The sequence below is a fragment of the Leopardus geoffroyi genome, chromosome D2 (genome assembly GCF_018350155.1).
Source record: "Leopardus geoffroyi isolate Oge1 chromosome D2, O.geoffroyi_Oge1_pat1.0, whole genome shotgun sequence".
NCBI lineage: Eukaryota > Metazoa > Chordata > Mammalia > Carnivora > Felidae > Leopardus > Leopardus geoffroyi.
This window is the reverse complement of record NC_059334.1, coordinates 82,805,797-82,827,049: the sequence shown is the minus strand read 5'-3', so window position 1 is coordinate 82,827,049 and position 21,253 is coordinate 82,805,797. Positions and strand designations below refer to the sequence as shown.

The window sequence follows — 21,253 nt, the reverse complement described above, 5'->3', positions numbered from 1 at the left end:
CCCCATTAACCTCCACCCACCTTCCCCCAGCCCCTGACAGCCAGTACAGTAAATCTGCTCTCTGCGTCTACGGATTTGCCTCTTCTGGATGTTCCCTATACGGGGCATCAAGGGATGTATGTCCGTCTGTGACTGGCTTCTTTCACTCTGCATCAAGTTTTCTAGGTTCATCCATATCGTACTGTGCGTCAGCACTTTGTTCATGTTCATGGCTGAACAGCCTTCCATTGTATGGAGGAGCCATATTTTATTTATGCACCTGTCTGCTGACGGACAGGTGGACGGTCTCCACCTTTCAGGTACTGTAAATAATACCGTTGTGAACATTTACGTACAAGGATTTGTCAGAATGCCTGTTTTCAGTTCTTTGGGGAACAGACATGGGAGTGGAATCCCTGAGTGATACGGTAGTTGTGTGTTTAAAACTTTTCGGGGTAAGGTGCCCGGGTGGAGCAGCCAGTTGAGCGTTCAACTCTCAATTCTGGCTCAGGTCATGATCCCATGTTCGAGCCCCACATTGGGCTCTGTGCTGAGCATGCAGCCTGCTTGAGATTCTCTCTCTCTTTCCCTCTGCCCCTCTCCCCCACTTGTGCTCTCTCTAAAAAAAAAAAGGGGGGTGCACCTGGGTGGCTCAGTCAATTAAGCATCCCCGACTCTTGATTTTGCCTCAGATCATGATCTTGCAATTCCTGAGATCAAGCCTCAAGTCGAGCTCGGTGCTGACAGCGTGGAGCCTGCTTGGGGTTCTCTCAGTCTCTCTCTCTCAAATTAAATAAGCAAATGTTAAAAAAAAAAAACTTTGAGGAACTGTCAAACTGTCTTCTAATTTTTACCCTTTTGGGTGGTTCCATTGCTTTTAATGGTTATATAAATAAATACCTATGTAGTTTCCTCTATTCTGCCTCCTGGCCTGCAAAGCCTAAGGTATTTGTATCTGGACCCCTGCAGAAAAAGGCTACAGATCTCTGTTCTAAACAAAAATGTCTCACTGTTCCTTTTGGCTGTTCACTGCTCTGTAATTACAAAGTACTTCAGTATATATGATCTACTTTGGCTTCGCTGGCATTTCATCACCATGTCGCAGGGCAGCAGAGACTGACGGCAAGACTGATCATCACATGACAGATGATCAGAGGCTGCCTGGGGTTCCACAACCACCAGGACCTGGAACCAGGACTGGCCCTGCCACCTCCCTTTGCAAACTGGGCTTTCCTTCCTCTTGCCTCCTGTTTACCCCAGTCCCTGCACTCAACCCCAACGGCCAGACTGAGCATCACATCAAGAAGGACTTGAGGGGCAGCTGGGTGGCTCGGTCGATTAAGCTTCTGACTCGGGATTTTGGCTCAGGTCGTGATCCCAGGGTTGTGAGACTGAGCCCTGCATCGGGCTCTGCACGGAGCGTGGAGCCCGCGTGGGATTCTCTCTCTCCCTCTCTCTCTCTGCCCCTCCCCTGCTCGTGCACATGCGCGCGCGCTCTCTCTCTCTAAAAATAAGTGAACAATAACAAAAAAGGAAAGACTCGAGAAGCATCTTTGTATCAATGCTGAGAGGAGGGAAGCACGGGGGGCAGGTTCTAGGAACAACAGAGTCACAAACATGCCAGCAATGACCCCAGTGACCTGAGAATACATGACCACAGGTGTGCATAAGCTATCTGGTCACCAAGCTTGTCCGCAGCACGGCACCGGACATCCACTTTTGTTCAGTTCAGAGCCCCTTTTTGGGGAGCCACCCACAGTCAGGGGTGAGGGGGCCGTAAGGCCATTTAACCCAATCGCACACCGGATCCCTGAGCGACTCTGCCACGCGTCCTGGAAGGGGCCGCACACCCGGGGATGGGACTCTCCGCCGACAGATTTGCAGCTGTCACGTTAGCTCCCGACACTTGGCTGAGACGGAATCCCTCTGTCCTGCCTTCATTCAAAAGGGACCACAGCAGGTGCAGGGAACAGAGAAAGGAACACAACTCAGCCCTTGTCCTCAGGGGCCCTCCGTCCAGGAGGGGACATGGGTAAGGTGCACCCACTGCTCCCGTCACTGTATGTGGCAGGACTGCAGACAGCAGCGTGGGGGAGGGCCCTCATTCGGCCTGGGTGAGTCAAGAAAGGTTCACAAGTTGAGCTGAGCCTAGGAAAGCTTGGCAGGTGGAAGGTAAACAAAGGTTATTTGTAGGCAGAGACAAAAACATATGCAAAGGCACTGTGGCACCTGCCAGAACGCACAGGGCTGACTGTATCAGAGCTTGGGTAAATACCACCGGACATCACTTGGTCAGCCGGACTAAGTCCCATCCCTTCTGTGGGTGGGAGTCCCTGGCATGGGTCCCCATCCCCACCTCTCCTTCCTTTGGCCTCTCCAGGCTGACCCTCAAAGCAACACTCCCTAAGGACAATCTGAAGAACCGTGGCAGCCTGGCCACGGTGCCTGGAGGACCAAGATGCTTTGGTGCCTTTGAAAAATGGGCAGTGGAACACACATGACGTTAGAAGGACTTGAAAATAAATCTTGTGAAGTTAATAGAAGCACAGCAATTTGGAAGAAAAATAATCACATTTCCCTCCTGCTAAATCATGATTTGCCCCTGGAAAAGTCAATTATATTAAAGAAAATAAGTTATTATTTTCAGGGGGGAAAAGGAGTCTTGATAAGTGCCTTCATTCCAGCAAACAGAACTCTGAGAACAAATGCCTGAGTTCCCAGATTTCTGGAGGCTTCAGGGAAGCCTGAATGGTATTCCTTAGAAAAAAGGTGGGGAGAGTCCGCAACTCCCCCACGTCTGTCCCAGGACCTGACCCCAAAACTGCTGTTTGTCTCTCAGAAAGGAGAAGAGGGCGCCTGTGTGGTTCAGTCCGTTGAGCGCCCGACTTTGGCTCAGGTCATGATCTCGCGGTTCGTGAGTTCGAGCCCCAAATCAGGCTCTGCACTGGTGGTGTGGAGTCTGCTTGGGATTCCCCCTCTCTCTCCCTGTCTCTCTCTCTCAAAGTAAGTAAATACACTTTTTAAAAGGTAATAATTTAAAAAAAAAAGAAAGGAGCAGAAACACAACTGACCCCCATGCACCCCTACCCTAGGTTTCCTCAGCCCCCCCACCCTTCCCCAACACACACCCTTCAGGCATCAGTCCTGCAAGTTTCCAGCCTGCCCTCCCGGGTAACACTGTCATGACGCCACAGCAAACAGCCAGTGGGTGTTGCCTAAGGGTCAGGCTTCACCCCTGCACTCGAACCAGTGGCTCCCACAGAAGAGTCAGCAGCTCTCTGGGTTTTCAGAACCGAGCGATCTGGCGGGCGGTGGCCAGGGATTCTGCCAAGCACCCCAATACTGCCCAGGACGGCCCCCCGCGACCGGAAGCTCTCCGACCCAGGAAGTCAGCAGTACACGGGGCCAGAAGCCAGAAGCCAGTACACATGAATCAGCTCATCTAATCCTCGAGCAGCTCCGCAAGGCAACAACTACCACTCCCCATGGCCGACCGGCGAGCCAACCGGGGCCCAGAGGGGCTGCAGAGTCCCCCAGGCATGCACCCCGACCTGGCACTAGTCCCGGCTGTGGCGGGGCAGCCACCACAGGAGGTCACCTCCTGACAGTGACGTAACGGAACAGTCACAGGAAGAAGGTCCTGAGCCTCAGACAGGTCACATCCTGGGCACCGCCAGCGCCACTGGGCAGAGCCGGGCAGGGCTCGTCCGGATTCAGGGACGACAGCTTGGGACCCTCGCGCACTACATCGGCCCAGAATCTGCCTCGGGACGCCGGGCTAATGCCATCAGGAAGGCACAACCACAGCGCCGTCAGCTCCCCTCGACCCCGACTCCCCGACCCTGGGCTGCACCTGCCCCCCGCCCCTGCTCTCTCCATCCCCCTCCCTTACGCCCCCTTCTGCCTCAGGACTCCCAGGCCCTGGGGACGCAGGGCCATTCCCGCTGGGCCCTCAGCCCTCACACACACTTGTCCCCACGGCCCGGCTTGGGAACAGAGGGGCCATGTCTTCTAGAAAGGGTCCGGAGGCAGAGATGATGGAGGGTCAGACCCGCAACGCAGGGGCATAAATCCTAACGAGCTAAAGCAGGAATGGGCAAATCGCAGACTTTGACCTGAGACCAGCCAGGCACCCAACTGGATAGGAATAGAGGAGGAAACGAGGCCAGAAGGCGACGAAGGACATCTTTTTAAAGGGTTTCTGAGCAGGCAGTGGTCACCACAGTCTAAGAACTCCGACCAGAGAACCCAAGAGCCCAGGACTGATAACACGCTCTGGGAGGACAAACATTCCACATGTTGATTTAGCCATGAAAAAATCAAACACATCCGTGGCCCTGCATCTCCCAAAGCTCCAAAACACAGAGTTTTCAGTAATTCACGTAATGGCAAAAACGGAGCCTGGGTGGAGAGAGGAGGCTAACCACAGGTCGCCTCCCTCACACCGTGATGCCCACACACTCCCTGCACCCTCGTCAACAGGTCTGACTGCGGGGTGTCGCCAGATCTGCCAGGGTGCGTTCCGCACACACGTTGAGCCCTGCACAGGGGACGGTCTTCCTCTCCACACTGAGACAAACCTGAATTTTCCAAACACCGCCAGCCCCAAGAACTTCACGTAAGGGATTGCTGACTATACCACAACATGTGTCCCAGGAGGACGGCTCCACATATCCAGGGCCCAGGAGCAAAGCTGGCAAGCAAACTGGGAGGGAGGAGGGAAAGGAGGAAGGAGGGAAGGAAGGAGGGAAGGGAGGAAGGAGGGAAGCAAGGGAGGAAGGAAGGAGGGAAGGAAGGGAGGAAGGAGGGAAGGAAGGAAAGGAGGGAGGGAAGGAAGGGAGGGAGGAGGGAAGGAAGGGAGGAAGGAGGGAAGGGAGGAAGGAGGGAAGGGAGGAAGGAGGGAAGCAAGGGAGGAAGGAAGGAAGGAAGGAAGGGAGGAAGGAGGGAAGGAAGGAAGGAAAGGAGGGAGGGAAGGAAGGGAGGGAGGAGGGAAGGGAGGAAGGAAGGAGGGAAGGAGGGAAGGAAGGGAGGAGGGAAGGAAGGGAGGAAGAAGAGAAGGAAGGGAGGAAGGAGGGAAGGGAGGAAGGGAGGGAAGGGAGGAAGGGAGGGAAGGGAGGAAGGAAGGGAGGTAGGAGGGAAGGGAGGTAGGAGGGAAGGGAGGTAGGAGGGAAGGGAGGAAGGAGGGAAGGAAGGAAGGAAGGAAGGAAGGAAGGAAGGAAGGAAGGGAGGGAGGAGGGAAGGGAGGGAGGAGGGAAAGAAGGGAGGAAGGAGGGAAGGAAGGGAGGAAGGAGGGAAGGGAGGAAGGGAGGGAAGGGAGGAAGGGAGGGAAGGGAGGAAGGAAGGGAGGTAGGAGGGAAGGGAGGAAGGAGGGAAGGAAGGAAGGAAGGAAGGAAGGAAGGAAGGAAGGAAGGAAGGAAGGAGGGAAGGAAGGGAGGAGGGAAGGAAGGGAGGAAGGAGAGAAGGAAGGGAGGAAGGAGGGAAGGGAGGAAGGGAGGGAAGGGAGGAAGGGAGGGAAGGGAGGAAGGAAGGGAGGTAGGAGGGAAGGGAGGTAGGAGGGAAGGGAGGAAGGAGGGAAGGGAGGAAGGAGGGAAGGGAGGAAGGAGGGAAGGGAGGGAGGGAGGAGGGAAGGGAGGAAGGAGGAAAGGAAGGGAGGAAGGAGGGAAGGAAGGGAGGGAGGAGGGAAGGAAGGGAGGGAGGAGGGAAGGGAGGAAGGAGGGAAGGAAGGAGGGAGGAGGGAAGGGAGGAAGGAGGGAAGGAAGGGAGGAAGGAGGGAAGGAAGGGAGGGAGGAGGGAAGGAAGGGAGGAAGGAGGGAAGGAAGGGAGGGAGGAGGGAAGGAAGGGAGGGAGGAGGGAAGGGAGGAAGGAGGGAAGGAAGGAGGGAGGAGGGAAGGGAGGAAGGAGGGAAGGAAGGGAGGAAGGAGGGAAGGAAGGGAGGGAGGAGGGAAGGAAGGGAGGGAGGAGGGAAGGGAGGAAGGAGGGAAGGAAGGAGGGAGGGAAGGAAGGAAGGGAGGGAGGAGGGAAGGAAGAGAGGAGGGAAAGAAGGGAGGAAGGAGGGAAGGAAGGGAGGAAGGAGGGAAGGGAAGAAGGGAGGGAAGGGAGGAAGGAGGGAAGGGAGGGAGGAGGGAAGGGAGGAAGGAGGGAAGCAAGGGAGGAAGGAAGGAAGGAAGGAAGGAAGGAAGGGAGGAAGGAGGGAAGGGAGGAAGGAGGGAAGGGAGGAAGGAGGGAAGGAAGGAAGGAAGGAAGGGAGGGAAGAGGGAAGGAAGGGAGGAGGGAAGGAAGGGAGGAGGGAAGAAGGGAAGGAAGGAAGGAGGGAAGGAAGGGAGGAAGGAGGGAAGGAAGGGAGGAAGGAGGGAAGGAAGGAAGGAAAGGGGGAGGGAGGGAGGGGGACTGGTTTGTTATCTGAAGGCATTGTTGTCTTTTACCTCTAATTTCTTGGTGGCTTATAAGACCACACTGCTCCCCGATGCTGGGACACTCTCACCTTCATCAGTATCCATCTCGCACACCCGTTCAACCGCCCAGCCTAGTGCTCACACAGAACCCTCAGCGGCTCACACTGTTAATTAATAACTAGACAGCCTGTCTAGTAGTAAAATACAAACTAGAAAACTTGAGGAAAAGTAAAGCTCACGACGCCACGCTGCCCTTTTCCAAGGAGAAAGCGATTGAAACCATCACCGGAAATTGCGTTTTTTTTCTCTGTTACCAAGTTGGCATCAATAACAAGTACCAAGTGCAACTTTCCCCTCCTGAAAGAGAAGATGACAGACAGTAGCACTTGGTCCTCCTGAAAGTTCTGGGCCAGACGTCTCCTTGCTAGCTCCTCCAGGCCCAGCTAAGAGGGGAACAGAGCGCTCCTATTTCCCCGTCTCCAGGGGCCTGAGGCTAGGGATGGTAGATAAGGCCTAAGAGTGGCGCCCAGGCCTGGATTCCAGGCATTCTGACTCCTAGCCCAGTGCTCCTTTGCCCTACACCATAACGGCCCCGCACCTAACTTCAAGTTACTGCAGCTATGTATGCCTTTATACCTTTTCTCAGTACCTGCTTAGTCATAAGGACAAGGGTTATTTCAAATTATAAACATTCCATTCTAATCAACAAAAAGCCAACACTTAGAAACAAAGACGCGGTTCTTATTATTAGCAGGCTGTAGTAAGCCCGCCTTCTGAGGCCAAAAGAATTCAGAAGATACAGGAATGGGGTCTGGGGGGCTGCGTAGGTTTTAGGATGGTGAACAGATGTGAAGAGAACTCGTCTGGAAGGCAGCCTCACTTATCCTCACGGGTCAACCTCCCCCTCCCCGTCAAGAGTGCTCTCTGGGCTCGGTCCACAGTGAAGGACCTCCTGAACGCTACAAGACGTTAAATAGCAGAAAACAGGCCAAGGAGAAAGGCAGCACCTGTCGTCTTCGTGTCTCTTCGGGTCTTTGTAGGGGTCTGGACATCTGTTCTGGGACAAAACGATGTGACAACTTACAACCTTTGTCTTCAATGGCAATAATGCGAAAGGGCTCGCCCTAACTCCTGACTGCTAGGACGGGGGTGCTGACAGCAGCATGTAGAGGAGATCCCCGACATGCACAACCTCTTCTCGCAGGGACACGGACTGCATTTCCACGCCCCGTGTGCTGTTGGGTCTGGCCAGGCACCGAGCTCCAGGCACAGGAATGTAAGTGCCGGGATGGGTGCCGCCCTCCAGCCCGAGCAGGCAGAAAAAGCTCCTGTGAACTGTCCTCCATTTCTCCTGTACCTACCCACGAGCTGAAAGGCGAGGAGACCAGGAGCCTCGTGGAGGGCAGAGCCCCAGGACAGAAGGAGCCCGAGTCCTTGGACGACTAGAGGCAGCAGAGCCCCTGAGCCCTCCCCTTCGGCCACTTGGACCGTGACACAAACGAATAGCAAACTCTCGTTGTATGAAGCCAAGGAAACGTTGGGGTTGTTTGTTACAGCAGCCAGCCAACCCTAATTCAGAAAAGAAGCCACAACAGTTACACTTACACCTAACAGTGCGTGCACCTCACATGTGCAAGGAAGTTAAACAGAATCGCTCAAGACGGCACGCAGATTGGGCATCACACTCCTGAGCAAAGGCACACTCCGACCAGAAACAGAAAACCCCACCAAGATAAGGACTCCCAGAGACGTTTTTGGTGAGACACTGACCCATGTAAGCCTCAGCGGGCTCCCTTCATCTGGTCCCTCTGGGGATCAGGCGGGACTCGGACCCCTGATACGACCTCAGAGCGAACACTAACATTCCAGGGAAGCCACTCAGCACCTCTCCCCATCTTCACCCCTCCCTTACAACAAGCAGGGTCTGCAGAAGCAATATAGCCCACGTGGCTTTAGTGGCAGTCAGACTCGGGGGCTGCGGGGGAGCCTGAATAAAGCAGATTCAGTCTCAGGCAACACAGTCAATAAAGGGTGAAAGAAACCGTTACCGGGCACAGACCAGGGGCCACATCTGTGCAGGACTATCTCTCTTTATCCCCAGAACCGCCCCAGGAGGATGGTCTCATCCCCAAATCACAAGGGAGAAACTCAGGCTTACGGTAAATAACTCACCCAAGGTCACTTGGCTAGCAAGATAGGGAGCTGAGATTCAGAGATGGATCTCTATGACCCCAGTCTGTGATGTTTTGGGCACATGCCACACGCTGAAAGAAAACACCTCGTTCTCCTGGAGGCACCCACATTTCACAAGCTGACAGATATCCGTCTGGGGAGAAACCATCTGGTTTTTAAAAAAGAAGATGGGGCGCCTGGGTGGCTCAGTCGGTTGAGCGTCTGACTTCGGCTCAGGCCATGATCTCGCGGTTTGTGAGTTCGAGCCCCGTGTCGGGCCCTGTGCTGACAGCTCGGAGCCTGGAGCCTGTTTCGGATTCCCTCTCTCTCTCTCTCTCTCTCTCTCTCTCTCTGCCCCAACCCACTCGCATTCTGTCTCGGTCTCTCTCAAAAGTAAACATTAAAAAAAAACAATTACAAAAGGAGAGAGTGCCTGTGTGTAGGTGTTTCGGCATCTCACCTGCGTGCAGGTGAGCCGACAACTGCCGAGCGCCCCACGAACACCGTGCTCACGGCCGATCATCAAGAAGCGTGGCGTCTTTCATTTGTCCCCCTCCCTCGGGAGTCAAAGCAGTCCCGTGACCGCCCAGGGCCTCTGCAGACTGCACATGGCATGCCTGGGTCGGGAGAGCCACCTGCGCGGCCTACAAAGCGAAGCGCTCCCCCTGGAGTTGTTCCCCTGGGCCAACAGTGACTATGCAATGCCGGTACGAAAGGCGCTCCTTGCCATCACTGGACAACTGGCATGCCAGACCCACAGGGAGCCTGGCCATCCTACCCACATTCCAAAACGACAAACGATGAGAAACTAGAAATCCGTCCAAGCCTATGTCTCCGCCTCGAATGCTGAAGGCAGGTGAGCGCAAGCGGGGAGAGTGGGAGGAGACAGCCCCCGAGGAAGAGCTGTCCCCCTGCTCCCCAGGTGCACTCATGTAAATGACTACACTTGAAACCTGTTCAACTTCCCATTCAGGTCTCAGATTACCTGATTGCATCATCCTGTCACTAATTCGATTACAAGAAATTTCCAGAGCTGAACACTGAAACCGATTCAATTCCTTCAATTAGATTCTGGGAGCCCAGGGTGGGGGGGTGTCATATTGTGAGCTCCCAACACCCACCTCCCTCCTTCCAGGCATCCCCCGAGGAACTGGGACCCACGACCTTACAGAAAAAAAAACCATTCAGATGGTGGTGACCAAAACATCGTGAAAATTCATAGGAAAAGCCTTACTTGTGATAATCACGTTATAGGTTATATCCCCCAAAATGCAAACACTGAAGTTCTACCCCCCCCCCCATAACTCAGAATGTACTTGGATGCATTTGGAGATAGGGTCCTTAAAGTTTATTTATTTTGAGGTGGGGGAGGGGTAGAGAGAAAGGGAGAGAGAATCCCAAGCAGGCTCCATGTGCTGTGGGGGTTCAATCCCACAAGATCCCACCAACCCTGAGATCATGACCTGAGCCAAAATCGACTGAGCCACCGGCCTGCCCCTGGAGATGGGGTCTTTAAAGAAATGATTAAGGGGCACCTGGGTAGCTCAGTGGGTTAAGCGTCCGACTTTGGCTTAGGTCATGATCTCACAGTCCAGGAGTTCAAGCCCCGCTTTGGGCTCTGTGCTAACAGCTCAGAGGCTGGAACCTGCTTAGGATTCTGGGTCTCCGTCTCTCTCTGCCCCTCCTCTGCTCACACTGTCTCTGTCTCTGTCTCTCAAAAATAAATAAAACGTTCAAAAATAATAAAGAGATGACTAAGGGAATGAAGTCATGAGGGTGGGCCCTAATCCAATGAGAAGATGAACACACAAACATAATGGAGGGCGAGGACACAGTAAGAGGACAGCCATCCATCCACACACCAACGAGAGGCCTCAGACGGAACCTGGCCGGCCGACACCTTGATCCTGGACTTCCAGCCTCCAGAACTGAGGAAGGAAACTCCTGCAAGTCTCAGCCGCTCAGGGTGCTACTCTGTTAAGGCAGCAAACTACCCCACATACGTTACATGGTGATTTGAGGGACGGTCCCAAAGCACTTCCCACCTCATTAATCAGATACCATATGTTTTCACTCTTATGTGGATCCTGAGAATCACTTAACAGAAACCCATGGGGGAGGGGAAGGAAAAAAAAAAAAAAAAAAGAGGTTAGAGTGAGAGAGAGCCAAAGCATAAGAGACTCTTAAAAACTGAGAACAAAGTGAGGGTTGATGGGGGGATGGGAGGGAGGGGAGGGGGAGTGATGGGTATCGAGGAGGGCACCTTTTGGGATGAGCGCTGGGTGTTGTATGGAAACCAATTTGACAATAGATTTCATATATTGAAAAAAAATCAAAGCACACTTAGGTACAACAGCTACTGCTATTTGCATAAGCCATGTTACGAAAGTGCCTTAAGTCTTCAGTTCCTGTGAACCTCCCAAATCAGCCTGACCTTGTAGACAAGGCCAACCATCATCATCCACTTTGAAAACGTGGAACCGACTGAGAGAGGCTCAAAGACTTGCTCCGGGTCACATCAAAGATGAGTGGCCGCACCACGGCTAAGACTCCAAGTTCTGACCCTTCACCTCGTCCCATATTCAGGGCTTACCTCCCAGATGACCTGAGGAAGAGTCTGAACGTGGTGGCCAGTGGGTCAGCCAGTGCGGTGTGGGGGGGAAAAAAAAAATAATCCAAAAAGATTTCATACGATTCCATTTGTGTAACATTCTTGAAATGATAAAACTACACAAATAGAGAACAGGTTACTGGCTGCCAGGGTTTATGCAGAAGGGAGGAGTGAGGTGGGTGTGGCTCTAAAAGGAACACAGGAGAGGTCCTTGGGGTGATGGCAATGCTCTGACCTGCATCCATGTCAACATCCTGGCTCTGGTAGGACACTGTAGTGTGGCCGGATGTCACCTTGAGGGAAACTGGTAATGAGTATGTGGGGTCTCTCTATATGATTTTTTTTAATTTATTTATTTTGCAGGGAGAGGAGGGGTGCGGGGGGCATACACACAAGCAGGGCAGGGACGGGGGCAGAGAGAGAGGGAGAGAGAGAGTCCCAAGCAGGCTCTGCACTGCCCACTGTGGGGTTCAATCCCACGGACCGTGAGATCATGACCTGAGTTGAAATTCAGAGTCGGATGCTTAACCGACAGAGCCACTCAGGTACACCATCTCTGTATTGTTTCTTCCAACTGTATGCGCTTATGATTACCTGAAAATACAAAGTTTAATGCAGAAATAAAGAGGAGGAAAAAATCAAAATAAAAATAATAAACAAAAGAAATTAAAAAAGGAAATAAAGAGGAGGAAAAAATAAAAATTAAAATCAAAAAATTAAATTAAATTAAAAAAAAGAAAAAAGAGGAGGAAGGAAGGACTGAAGGAGGGAAGGAAGGAAGGTAACATGTGAAGGAATTATTCACAAACCCTAAGACAATCTGATAAGACGTGATATCCTAGCAAACACTGGCACAACAATAAATTTAAAATTTTTATGTTTCCAAAGTAAAACAAGATTTGTAGAAATATAATATGCCCTAATTTGGTTTTTCTGCAACTCCAGTGAATGAAAATGTCTGCATTTCTATTTACTTACAATCAAATCTAATTTTTCTTCCCCCAAGTAGCAGCTTGCTTACTCCTCTAGATAACAAAGGAGATCTCGCTGCAACCCCGGCTCCCAAATTTATTTAATGTTACACTATTCCTAGCAATTATCATCACTCAGAACTAATCTAAATACACACAAGTCATGTTCCCCAACACCAAGCGAACGTTGCTTTCCCCCAATACAGGGGCAAAACACACCATTAAGAAATCAACTTTGGCAGAAAAGTATTCTTCTAGCCACCGTGTCTGTCAAATCCAAACAGAAAACCACTACATTTCTGAACTGCACTTTATTAAATAAAAAATAAAAGCAACACCCCATTGAGTGCTTGGCTTATCTCATACATGGTGCTGCCCCCTGCTAACCTCATCTAAAAAGAACGTTCCTGGGCTTTGTGGTAGGCAGGCTTAGCTCCCGGCCCACCTTCCAGGTGGGGAAACAGAGGCTAAGGAAGGTGAGTAATTTGCTTAAGGGCCACTTATTTAACAAGAGCCAGGAGTTAGAGGTGTTTGCAGCCCGAATCCCCACATCCCCCGTGTGAGCTGTCCGTACAAAAGGCCAGAATGAAGTGCCCACACTTGGGTCCACTGGTGTTTAGTCTCCCAAACATAACACAGCTGAAGGCTTGAACGAGAACCGTACTCTCCCCAAGAGCTCTCCGCCCCACCTCCGCTAGTTTTCTGTCGCTGCCCTAGGGAACCACCCCACCCTCAGAATGGTCCACAGGGATAATCTCGCAGCTTTCCAGGATCAACCCAGCGCCTCGTGGTCTCAAAGTCCAGCTGTTGGCCAGCGGGGCTCTCCCGGGAAGCTCAAGGAGGGATCTGTTTCCAGGCTCGTTCAGGGTGCTGGCAGAATCCAGGAGTGCCTACAGGCCTGAGGTCCCCGGCTCCTTGCTGGTGGCCACGTGGGGGGACGGGGGGAGAGGCGCCGAGGCTGAGCTCCCGGGCTTTCTCTGGCCCTTGCAAGTGGGGCCCTACATCTCAGGGCCAGCAACTGTGCACGGAACCCTTCCCAGCCTGGGAACCTCTGACCCCGCTCTTCTGTAACCAGCCAGGGAAAGTTCTCTGCTTTGGGGGCCCACCGCTGCAAAGCCCTTTCTGCCATGTCACACATTTACAGGTTCTGGGGATTAGGGCATGGACATTTTGGGGGGCCATTAGTCTGCCTCTCACACCGTCTTCGAGAAAGGTGAGCACACCACCCTCGGGTGTGATTCTAGAACATGCTGCATCTTTTCACCTCATCTCAGGAACAGGATCCATAGGAACAGCTTGACCGGCACTAAGTCTAAGACTCTGCCTAGCTGGGGGAAGATGGAAAAGTTGATCCGGCCCAACCCCTCAGTGTGACTAGGTTGGATTTCACGCCTGTGTTAATAAACCAGATCCGTGAGCACTGACCCACCAAATTCAAGCCTAGGAGGAGACCTTAACAGGCTGGTAAATTTCCTGGAGGCAACCCCAAGCCCCACAGGAATAAAAGGAGGAGCTGGGGACAAACCAGCATAGCCTGCCTTGCTAAGCAAGCAGCAGATCAGCTGTTTACTCTTTTCCCCATTTTTATAAAATAAATAAATAACCGAAGTGGCTCATTTGCAAACAATGCTTCTAACAGATTCCAAGTACTTGCAAACAATGAGCTGTGATTCATGTTTCCAAATGAGATGGAGTTTTATCATTTTCTTTCCCCTCGTGATTCATTCATCCCGCCAAGGCAGTGGCTGGAGTGAAAGCAAGGCCCACCCACGACCCGCCAGAGCCCTCCAAGGAAACACAGCCCTGTTGTTAGGCTCCCCCAAAAAACACTGTGGTTGGTAAGGGGGACGGCCAGTAATTTTCCCTTGGGAGGAAACAGCCAATTAGCTAATGGGAATGAATCCCTGCCCCGCAGCACATCTATCTTCCCTTCCCCTGGGAACCAGTGGGACCCTCCACTGCCAACCCCTGGAACAGCGGACAGCCCGGGCTGACCTGGCTGTGCGCATGCACACCCTTCCTTCTGCCCAGGATCCGGAGTTTGCCTGGAGGGGCTCTAGTTATTTAAAGCTCCTTGTAACGCTGAACAGGCTTCACCCGCTGAAACTAAGGAGCGCGGCCGCTTTCTCCTCCGCCTAACGGCCATTCCCACTGTTCCTAGAATTGCCTGGCAAAACCGTCCAGGACACCTTCCTTCCCTGGCAACTTTCCAACACAGACTTTTCTTAAAATCACAGTATGAGCCAAAGGCGTGCGGATAGTAGTCACCACAGTGAGGGCTAGCTAAGCTTCTGCAAAGTGTGTGAGTTAATGGGAAGGGACACAGCCACGTTCTGGCCACCACCCCAGCGAGGAGACCCTGCTCACTCGGTCGCTGGATGCTCCCTTTGATCTTCTCCAAACTAGACAGCCTAGCAACTCAACAGGTGCCACACGTACGGTGTCCTCCCGGACACCGTGAGGTCACCCTGGTCACCCTGGGAGCCAACAAGAGGTGTCCAGGGATCTCAAAAAGTAGTGTTCCGAAGAGAAGCTCCTCCCCATCTCCTTGCGCTCGGTGGGACCACGGCGTGAACTCCAGAGCCAGGTTCCAACCCAGATACGGCACTTACTAATGGTGCGAGCATGCATGTTCTCTCTGCCTCAGTCAGGTGGGAGTGACAGCAGTCCTGCCAGGACTGGGGGTGGATCACGGGTGGAGCTGTTCCCTGCCGCCACAGGGCCGTCGGTGGTCCTGCTCCCCTGCTGGCCTCCGGCCTGTCCCCAGGGCTCCAGCCCCTCCTCCATCTGTCCCCGGTGCAGTCCAGTCCTCGGTGCACTCCTCACGCACACATCCCCGGCCGGCTCTCCACAGCCAGGACCCCCACGACCACCACCCCTGAAGCAGTCCCAGCCAGAAAGCGCACCCCACACCTCCCTCGAGAACTGCAGGCAGACAGGGACGTTTCTATCAGGACACCTGCGAGGAAACCACAGGGAGGCACCCAGGGTGCAGTCTCCACGCTCAGGTCCCAGGGCCCTTTAGCCCACCTCTGTCATTGACCTCTGTGCCCACGGCTGAGCCCCAGCTTCCTCTTCTCTGAAAATGGGGTGGCAAGACAGCTCAGCCACAGACAGTGGTCCTGAGGCAAGGAGGACCCCCCAGCCCTGCATGTGGAACAAGACCAGTGTGGGCCAAGCGGACCAAGGACTGTCTCAGGGCTGTTCCCACCGCAGCCGTCCCGAAAGAGCTCCCCAGCCACACCGCTGACATCTAGCAAAGGTGAGCCACTGGAATCTCAAAAAAGAAAGAACGGCGAGGGCTAGGGCCACCCCCTGGTCTTCCCAAAGTCAAAGGGGGAGGTCTGGAGCAGACCAGCTGCGGGAGCCGGCACCGCACTGGGAAGGCTCAGGGGCAGCAAGGGGGCCTGCAGGCTGCGGGAGCAGGACCCCCAGGAGGGCACAACCTGGCCCGCGGAGACGAGGCCAAGGTCACAAAAGGCCTTACAAGTCAGGCAGAGCCTAGCCTGGGTGACGGAGGCGGTAAAGGCGCAGGAGGAAAATCACACTGAAAACCGGGAAGCTCCGGGGTCTGGGATCGCGGAGAGCAGCCTGGGCCCAGACTCCAGCCAGAGGTGGGCAAGAGCCCGGCAGCCAGGCTGCAAATCCCCGGTGAGCAGGGCAGCAGAGCGCAGCGGGGGCTGGGGTCCGTTGGTTCTGCCTTTAAGGAAAGCCTCGCAGTCTGGAATGTGTACTCACTCAGTCCGAAACGTAAACTTGCAACCCGACTCTCCCCACCCCCCCCCTCCCCATCACCACCACACTCCCCTCAGGAAACGACAAAGAGCGGCGGAGCCAACACAGTCCCGCCTTTCGCCTCCCGCTCCCCGAGCCCGGGGACGCCGAAGCGCTCGGCCGGCCGCTCCGCTCCGAGGGTCCCGCACGCCCCGGGCCACAGGACCACCAAGCGGCGGGCAGGGCGCCCGGCCCGGCCGGGTCGCGCGCGCGCGCGCGCGCGCGCCACTTCCCACCGGGAGAGCACAACTCTTCGCCGGGATCGCTCACTGCAACTCGCAACCGCCCGGCCGCCCGCGGCTGCAGACCCCGCACCGCGCACGCAACTTCACCCCAGCGGCGGAAAGGCGCCGCAGAACAATGACCCCCGGCGCGGCCCGGCCCGCCCACCCCCGGGGCTTCGGGCCGCGGGCGGGACGCGCTCCGAGCTCGGGCGGCCCGGGAGGCTGGCAGGCTCCGCCACGGGGTGCCCGCCCGGGACCTGGATGGCGGGGCTCGGGTGGGGAGGGGGGGGGGCGACCCCGCTCGCCCGCGTGTCCCCGGCCCTGCTCGGCCCCGCGCTCCGGAGTGGGGGCGGGGGGGGGGGGGGGAGGGACGCCGGGCGCTCGGGCCGGGCCGGCGGCAACAGGCTCCGGCGCCCCCGCCCGCCGCGCCCCGCCGGGCCCGCCGTCCCCCCCGCCTCCGGAGCGCGCGGCGCGGGCAGGCCGGGGCGGGCGCGGCGCGAAGTGGGGCGCCGGAGCTCACCCACGCCGTATTTCTCCTCTCTCTTGGTGGGCACCCAGCGCGTCATGGCGCCGCCGCGAGAGCCGCCGCCGCCGGGCCAGGAAACTCCGCGCCTAGGCCGCCATTTTCCATTCCTTTCGAGCCGCGACAGGATGGGGAGGAAAAAGTTTGCGGCGGAGGCGGTGTCATGTGGGACGGGGCGGGCGGAGCGTCGCGGGCCGGATGGGAAAGGCCGGGAGCGCCGGCGGGAGGCGGGCGGGCCCCGGGCCCGAGAGCACTGCCCCTGCGCGGGGGACCCGGCTCCGCCACCGTGCGCCGCAGCCCGGCTCCCGCGGACCCCCCCCCCCACCTCCCCCTCCCCGGGGGCGGCGCCGCGCCCTCTCCGCGGGGGACCCCGGATCCCGGGAACCCTCGCGGGGGCCCGGCTGTCACACGACTTGGGGGGGCGGGGGGGGGGCACGTGGGCCGCCCTGGGCGGAGTGGGACGAGGAGGGGGCGAGGGGGACCCGACGCGATTTAGGAAGCTCGGGGTTGGCGCAGCGCGGCAGTTAGACCGCGGGCTCGGTGCCGCCCCCGGGGCGTCCTGGAGCGGAGCAAACCCGGAGGTTCCCTGGGAGGCGCCTTCCAGAGCACGTGGTCCTTTCATTCGGGCGCCAAACATTAACTGAGCACCTAGGGCGGCCTGGCCAAACCAGCCAGAACCGGGGAGAAGGAAAGTCACCAGGGGTGGCTGGCCTCGCTGGGTTTGGGGCTGGGGCTCCCAAGGCGGCCGGCGAGACGTGTGCGCGCTGCGGGGTCAGGGAGTGCTTCCCGGGGAGGTGGCCTCTTGCCTGGAGTGTTCGAGGAGTGCGGTTACCCAGGGAGGCCCAGAGACCTCATCCTCCTGGGGCTCCCAGAAACTTCTAGTTCAGTAGGACTCTGTGAAGGAGGGGAAGAGAGGAAGTGAGGAGAGGGGCGTGCCGGGGAAGGAGGGCTCCGTCCGGGCCCTGACCAGGTGTGCAGGGGCTCTTAGGACTGTGGTCTGCACCCCGCAGGTGAGTTCTCAGGCTTTCGGGTTTTTCCACACCAGTAAAAGCCGGGGCTTCGGGTTTCTCCAAGGAAAAGCTTAAAACAACACACACATTTATGGGGCGCCTGGGTGGCTCCGTGGATTAAGCATCGGACTCCCGATTTCAGCGTAGGTCATGCTTGCGGTCCCCCCGGTTGTGGGATGGCGGCTCTGCTCCGAGTATGGGGCCTGCTTAAGAGTCTCTCTCTCCCTCTGCTCCCTCTGCCCTCCCCTGCTCGCACTGTCTCTTAAATTAGTTAAGTGCATAATCACACAACACACATCCATTTATTTTTACCATAATTTCAGAAAAGATGAAAACCAAGAAAAGGAGGAAGGAGAAATCCTCAGAATGCAGACAGCTCCCTAAGTGGAGTTAATTTGGAATATTAACCAGCCGCCTTCCTGTCTCCTGCCCCCAAGAACCAGTGACAATGGCAGTGGGCCTGGGAGCCTTCAAGGATTGGAGGAAGGGAGGTGAAATGGATGGAAAGCTTCCTTCTCAGGGGTAGGAAGAGACCTGGGAGGCAGAGCTGGGCAGGGAGCTAGTGGGGCCTGGGGAAAGCCCAGTGGGCCACCATCCTGCTGTAGGGAATGCCCTTGCCTGCCCTTGGGGCCACTCTGGAGGTGGAGGGTGGGGGGGGAATCTCAGCATCCCACCCAGAATGTGGATTAAATACACTTGGGAACGTCCTAGGAGCTATTTGGTTTTCGTGAATGAGAAGATAACGTGACCTGAGATCAACCGCAGGCTCATAGAAAGTTACAGTCCTTACTCTAACTGACAAGGAAGTTAAATCCCACAGAGGAAAAGGGCCTGGGCTCTAATCACATGTGAGGGAACAGCATGTACAAAGGCCCTAGGGTGGAACACAAATCCTTCAAGGAACTGAAAGACTGAAGCATAGAGAAGCCAAGAAAGGGACACAACATGAGCCTGCAGACAAAGGGTCGCATTAGGAATTCACATTCTCCAAAGAAAACCTGGCAAACAAATGCTAATGATTCTTACCTTCTGTTTTAGGCCCAATTTCAGTTCTGCTCCTGTGGCTACTCATTGGGGAAGATGGGCGTTGTAGTGAAAGGCCAGGGGCTTCAGTCACGCAGAGTCAGGGGGCCTGGCCTAGCCACTGCCAGCTGTGTGGCCGTTCTCCTATTTCTGGTCATTGTTCTAGAAGTTCTGAACCTTAGGGTTCTGATCTTCGTACATATAAATTAGGGGCAATAACACCAGCCTCGTGGGCCTTCTGAGGATCACAGGAGACTATGTGGCCGCACACATAAGACGCTGGAACCATGGTTGGCTTCCTCCTCCGATGCTGCCTCCAGGCTCTTTGATAACCTCATGGTTCACAATTTCTAGAACAATTGCCACTTTCGCTCTGATAAAGGTGACCCACTGAATATATAAATAGATTGATGTTTACATGCTTTTGTGAAACTGTCATATAAATGAATTTCTAAATCAGACCTTTTAAACTCCAGATGGACCATGGAACCACCTGTTTGAGACACAGAGGTTTTGGTGCCATTATCGCAAAGTGTGCCCGAGCTTGGCCGCGATGTTGTGCATGTGGCGAGCTCTCAGAAGGTTTGTCAGCATTGCCTGGCTGACCCCAGTAGTGGTCTCATCTTGTGGTTCTAGATCAAGTCCGTGGCCCTGGCTCCCTGCCCCGTGGTTACGTGAGCTCGGGACTGGCTACGTGGCCAGAACCAGGAGCCCTGCGTGCTGTGGCCAGTTGGCATTTTTAACTCCTGAGTCTACATGTCTGGGCCACAGATCTCAGCCACACCTGCCAGGCCTCGTGCGGACTTAGGTCATGCTTGTAGGTATAATCTACCCAAGAACACTGGAACTCCTAGCGCCCCAGTCCTAAGCATCAGTGGAAGTTCAGACTAGTGACCTCCTCCTAAGATACGGCAGAAACTTGAGATGGAGTCATAAAAAAGCATAATCTATGTTGCAGTTTTACATTTTGAAAATTAAATTGCAACTTTCTTAATTTGAAAACCGTTTCCATATTTACAGTACAAACGCAGGAAGTTACTCAGCAAAATGATGCCTGGTGGAGACTCCAGAAGGCTCAGGGATCACGGCGGGGGACGTTTATTTGCGGCAGGCAATACAGATGAGAGCAGGACCTGGATGTCGGGGGTTTTACACACTTCCACAGGGGGCTGGACCACAGACTGCTTGTCACTTGAAAGGGGAGGAGCGTGGTCTTGCAGCGAGGCGTCTAGTTGCTGCCCCTTTGACCCAGTGGCAGATGTCCGCATCGTAGTGGATGACCAGGCATGTGGTCACGGTACACAAGGTCACGTAGCACAAAAAAGGTCTACTCAAGACTTTACCTGGAACGTTCAGTTCACAGAGAAGACGAGAAACAAGTTACATGACACTATGTGAAAGACAGTCGGGCAAAGATAGAAGGTGAGACCTTCGGGGCACCTGGGTAGCTCAAGTCACGGTCTCACAGTTTGTAAGTTCAAGCCCCGCGTTGGGCTCCCTGCTATCAACACAGAGCCTGCTTTGGATCTTCCATCCCCCTCTCTCTACCCCTCCCCTGCTTGTGCTCTCTCAAACAAAATAAATAAAAGAAGGTGGGACCTTTTATAGGACACTGGTCTGGTGTCATCAACAAGAAACTATATGGGAAAAGAATGGGTAGATGGGAAAGAACCGTTCAAGATTTTGAAAGACTTAAATGTAATGTCCAAGGGAGCTCCCCTCTACCCCCGTAGGTAGGCTGCTGCCTGATTCATGAACTGTTGAATAAAGTCGATTAGGTCTTCAAAACAAAACAGAAATGTAACATTCACATGCAAGGCACACTCGTCAACTGCATACTACTTTTAAAAAAACAACTCTGCGGCTCAGGTCGTGATCTCGTGGTCCGTGAGTTCGAGCCCCGCGTCGGGCTCTGGGCTGACAGCTCAGAGCCTGAAGCGTGTTTCAGATTCTGTGCCTCCCTCTCTCTGACCCTCCCCGTTCATGCTCTGTCTCTCTCTGTCTCAAAAATAAATCAACATTAAAAAAAAAAAAAACTCTAAAAGATGTTAAGGAAAAGACAGGATTCTAACTATGATCCGGTCTTAGATAATAGTTTTAAATTTTTATTTATTTTGTTAGATGTGATCATAGTAATATTGTGGTTGTGTTGAAAACTGCCCTTGTATTTTTGAGATGTATGCTGAAGTGTTTAGAAGTGAACTGTCAGGGGCTCCTAGGTGGCTCAGTCGGTTGAGCGGCCGACTTCTGCTCAGGTCATGATCTCGCGGTCTTTGAGTTCGAGCCCCGCGTCGGGCTCTGTGCTGACAGCTCAGAGCCTGGAGCCTGCTTTGGATTCTGTGTCTCCCTCTCCCTCTGTCCCTCCCCTGCTCATGCTCTGTCTCTCTCTGTCAAAAATAAATAAACATTAAAAAATAATTAAAAAAAAAATAAGTGAACTGTCATTGGGGCCCCTGGTGGACTCGGTTGGGTGTCTGACTCTTGATTTCAGCTCAGGTCATGATCCCAGGGTCATGGGATCAAGCCCTGCTTTGGGCTCTGTGCTAAATGTGAAGCCTGCTTAAGATTTTCTCT

At 54.6% G+C, this 21,253-nt stretch overlaps 1 protein-coding gene across 5 annotated transcripts in view; it reads right to left on the bottom strand.

The window, feature by feature from the left end:
• DOCK1 (dedicator of cytokinesis 1) overlaps positions 1-16,964 on the bottom strand; it is a 531,830-nt gene extending 514,866 nt beyond the window's left edge. For all 5 annotated transcript variants that reach the window (XR_006701760.1, XM_045439228.1, XM_045439230.1 and 2 more), the window contains exon 1: positions 16,644-16,964. Coding sequence is in view for 4 of the 5 variants with exons in the window: in XM_045439228.1 (XP_045295184.1) it covers positions 16,644-16,689 (46 nt within the window). In the remaining variant the exon portion in view is untranslated. The remainder of the gene's footprint in view (positions 1-16,643) is intronic.
• Positions 16,965-21,253: the final 4,289 nt, after the last annotated feature.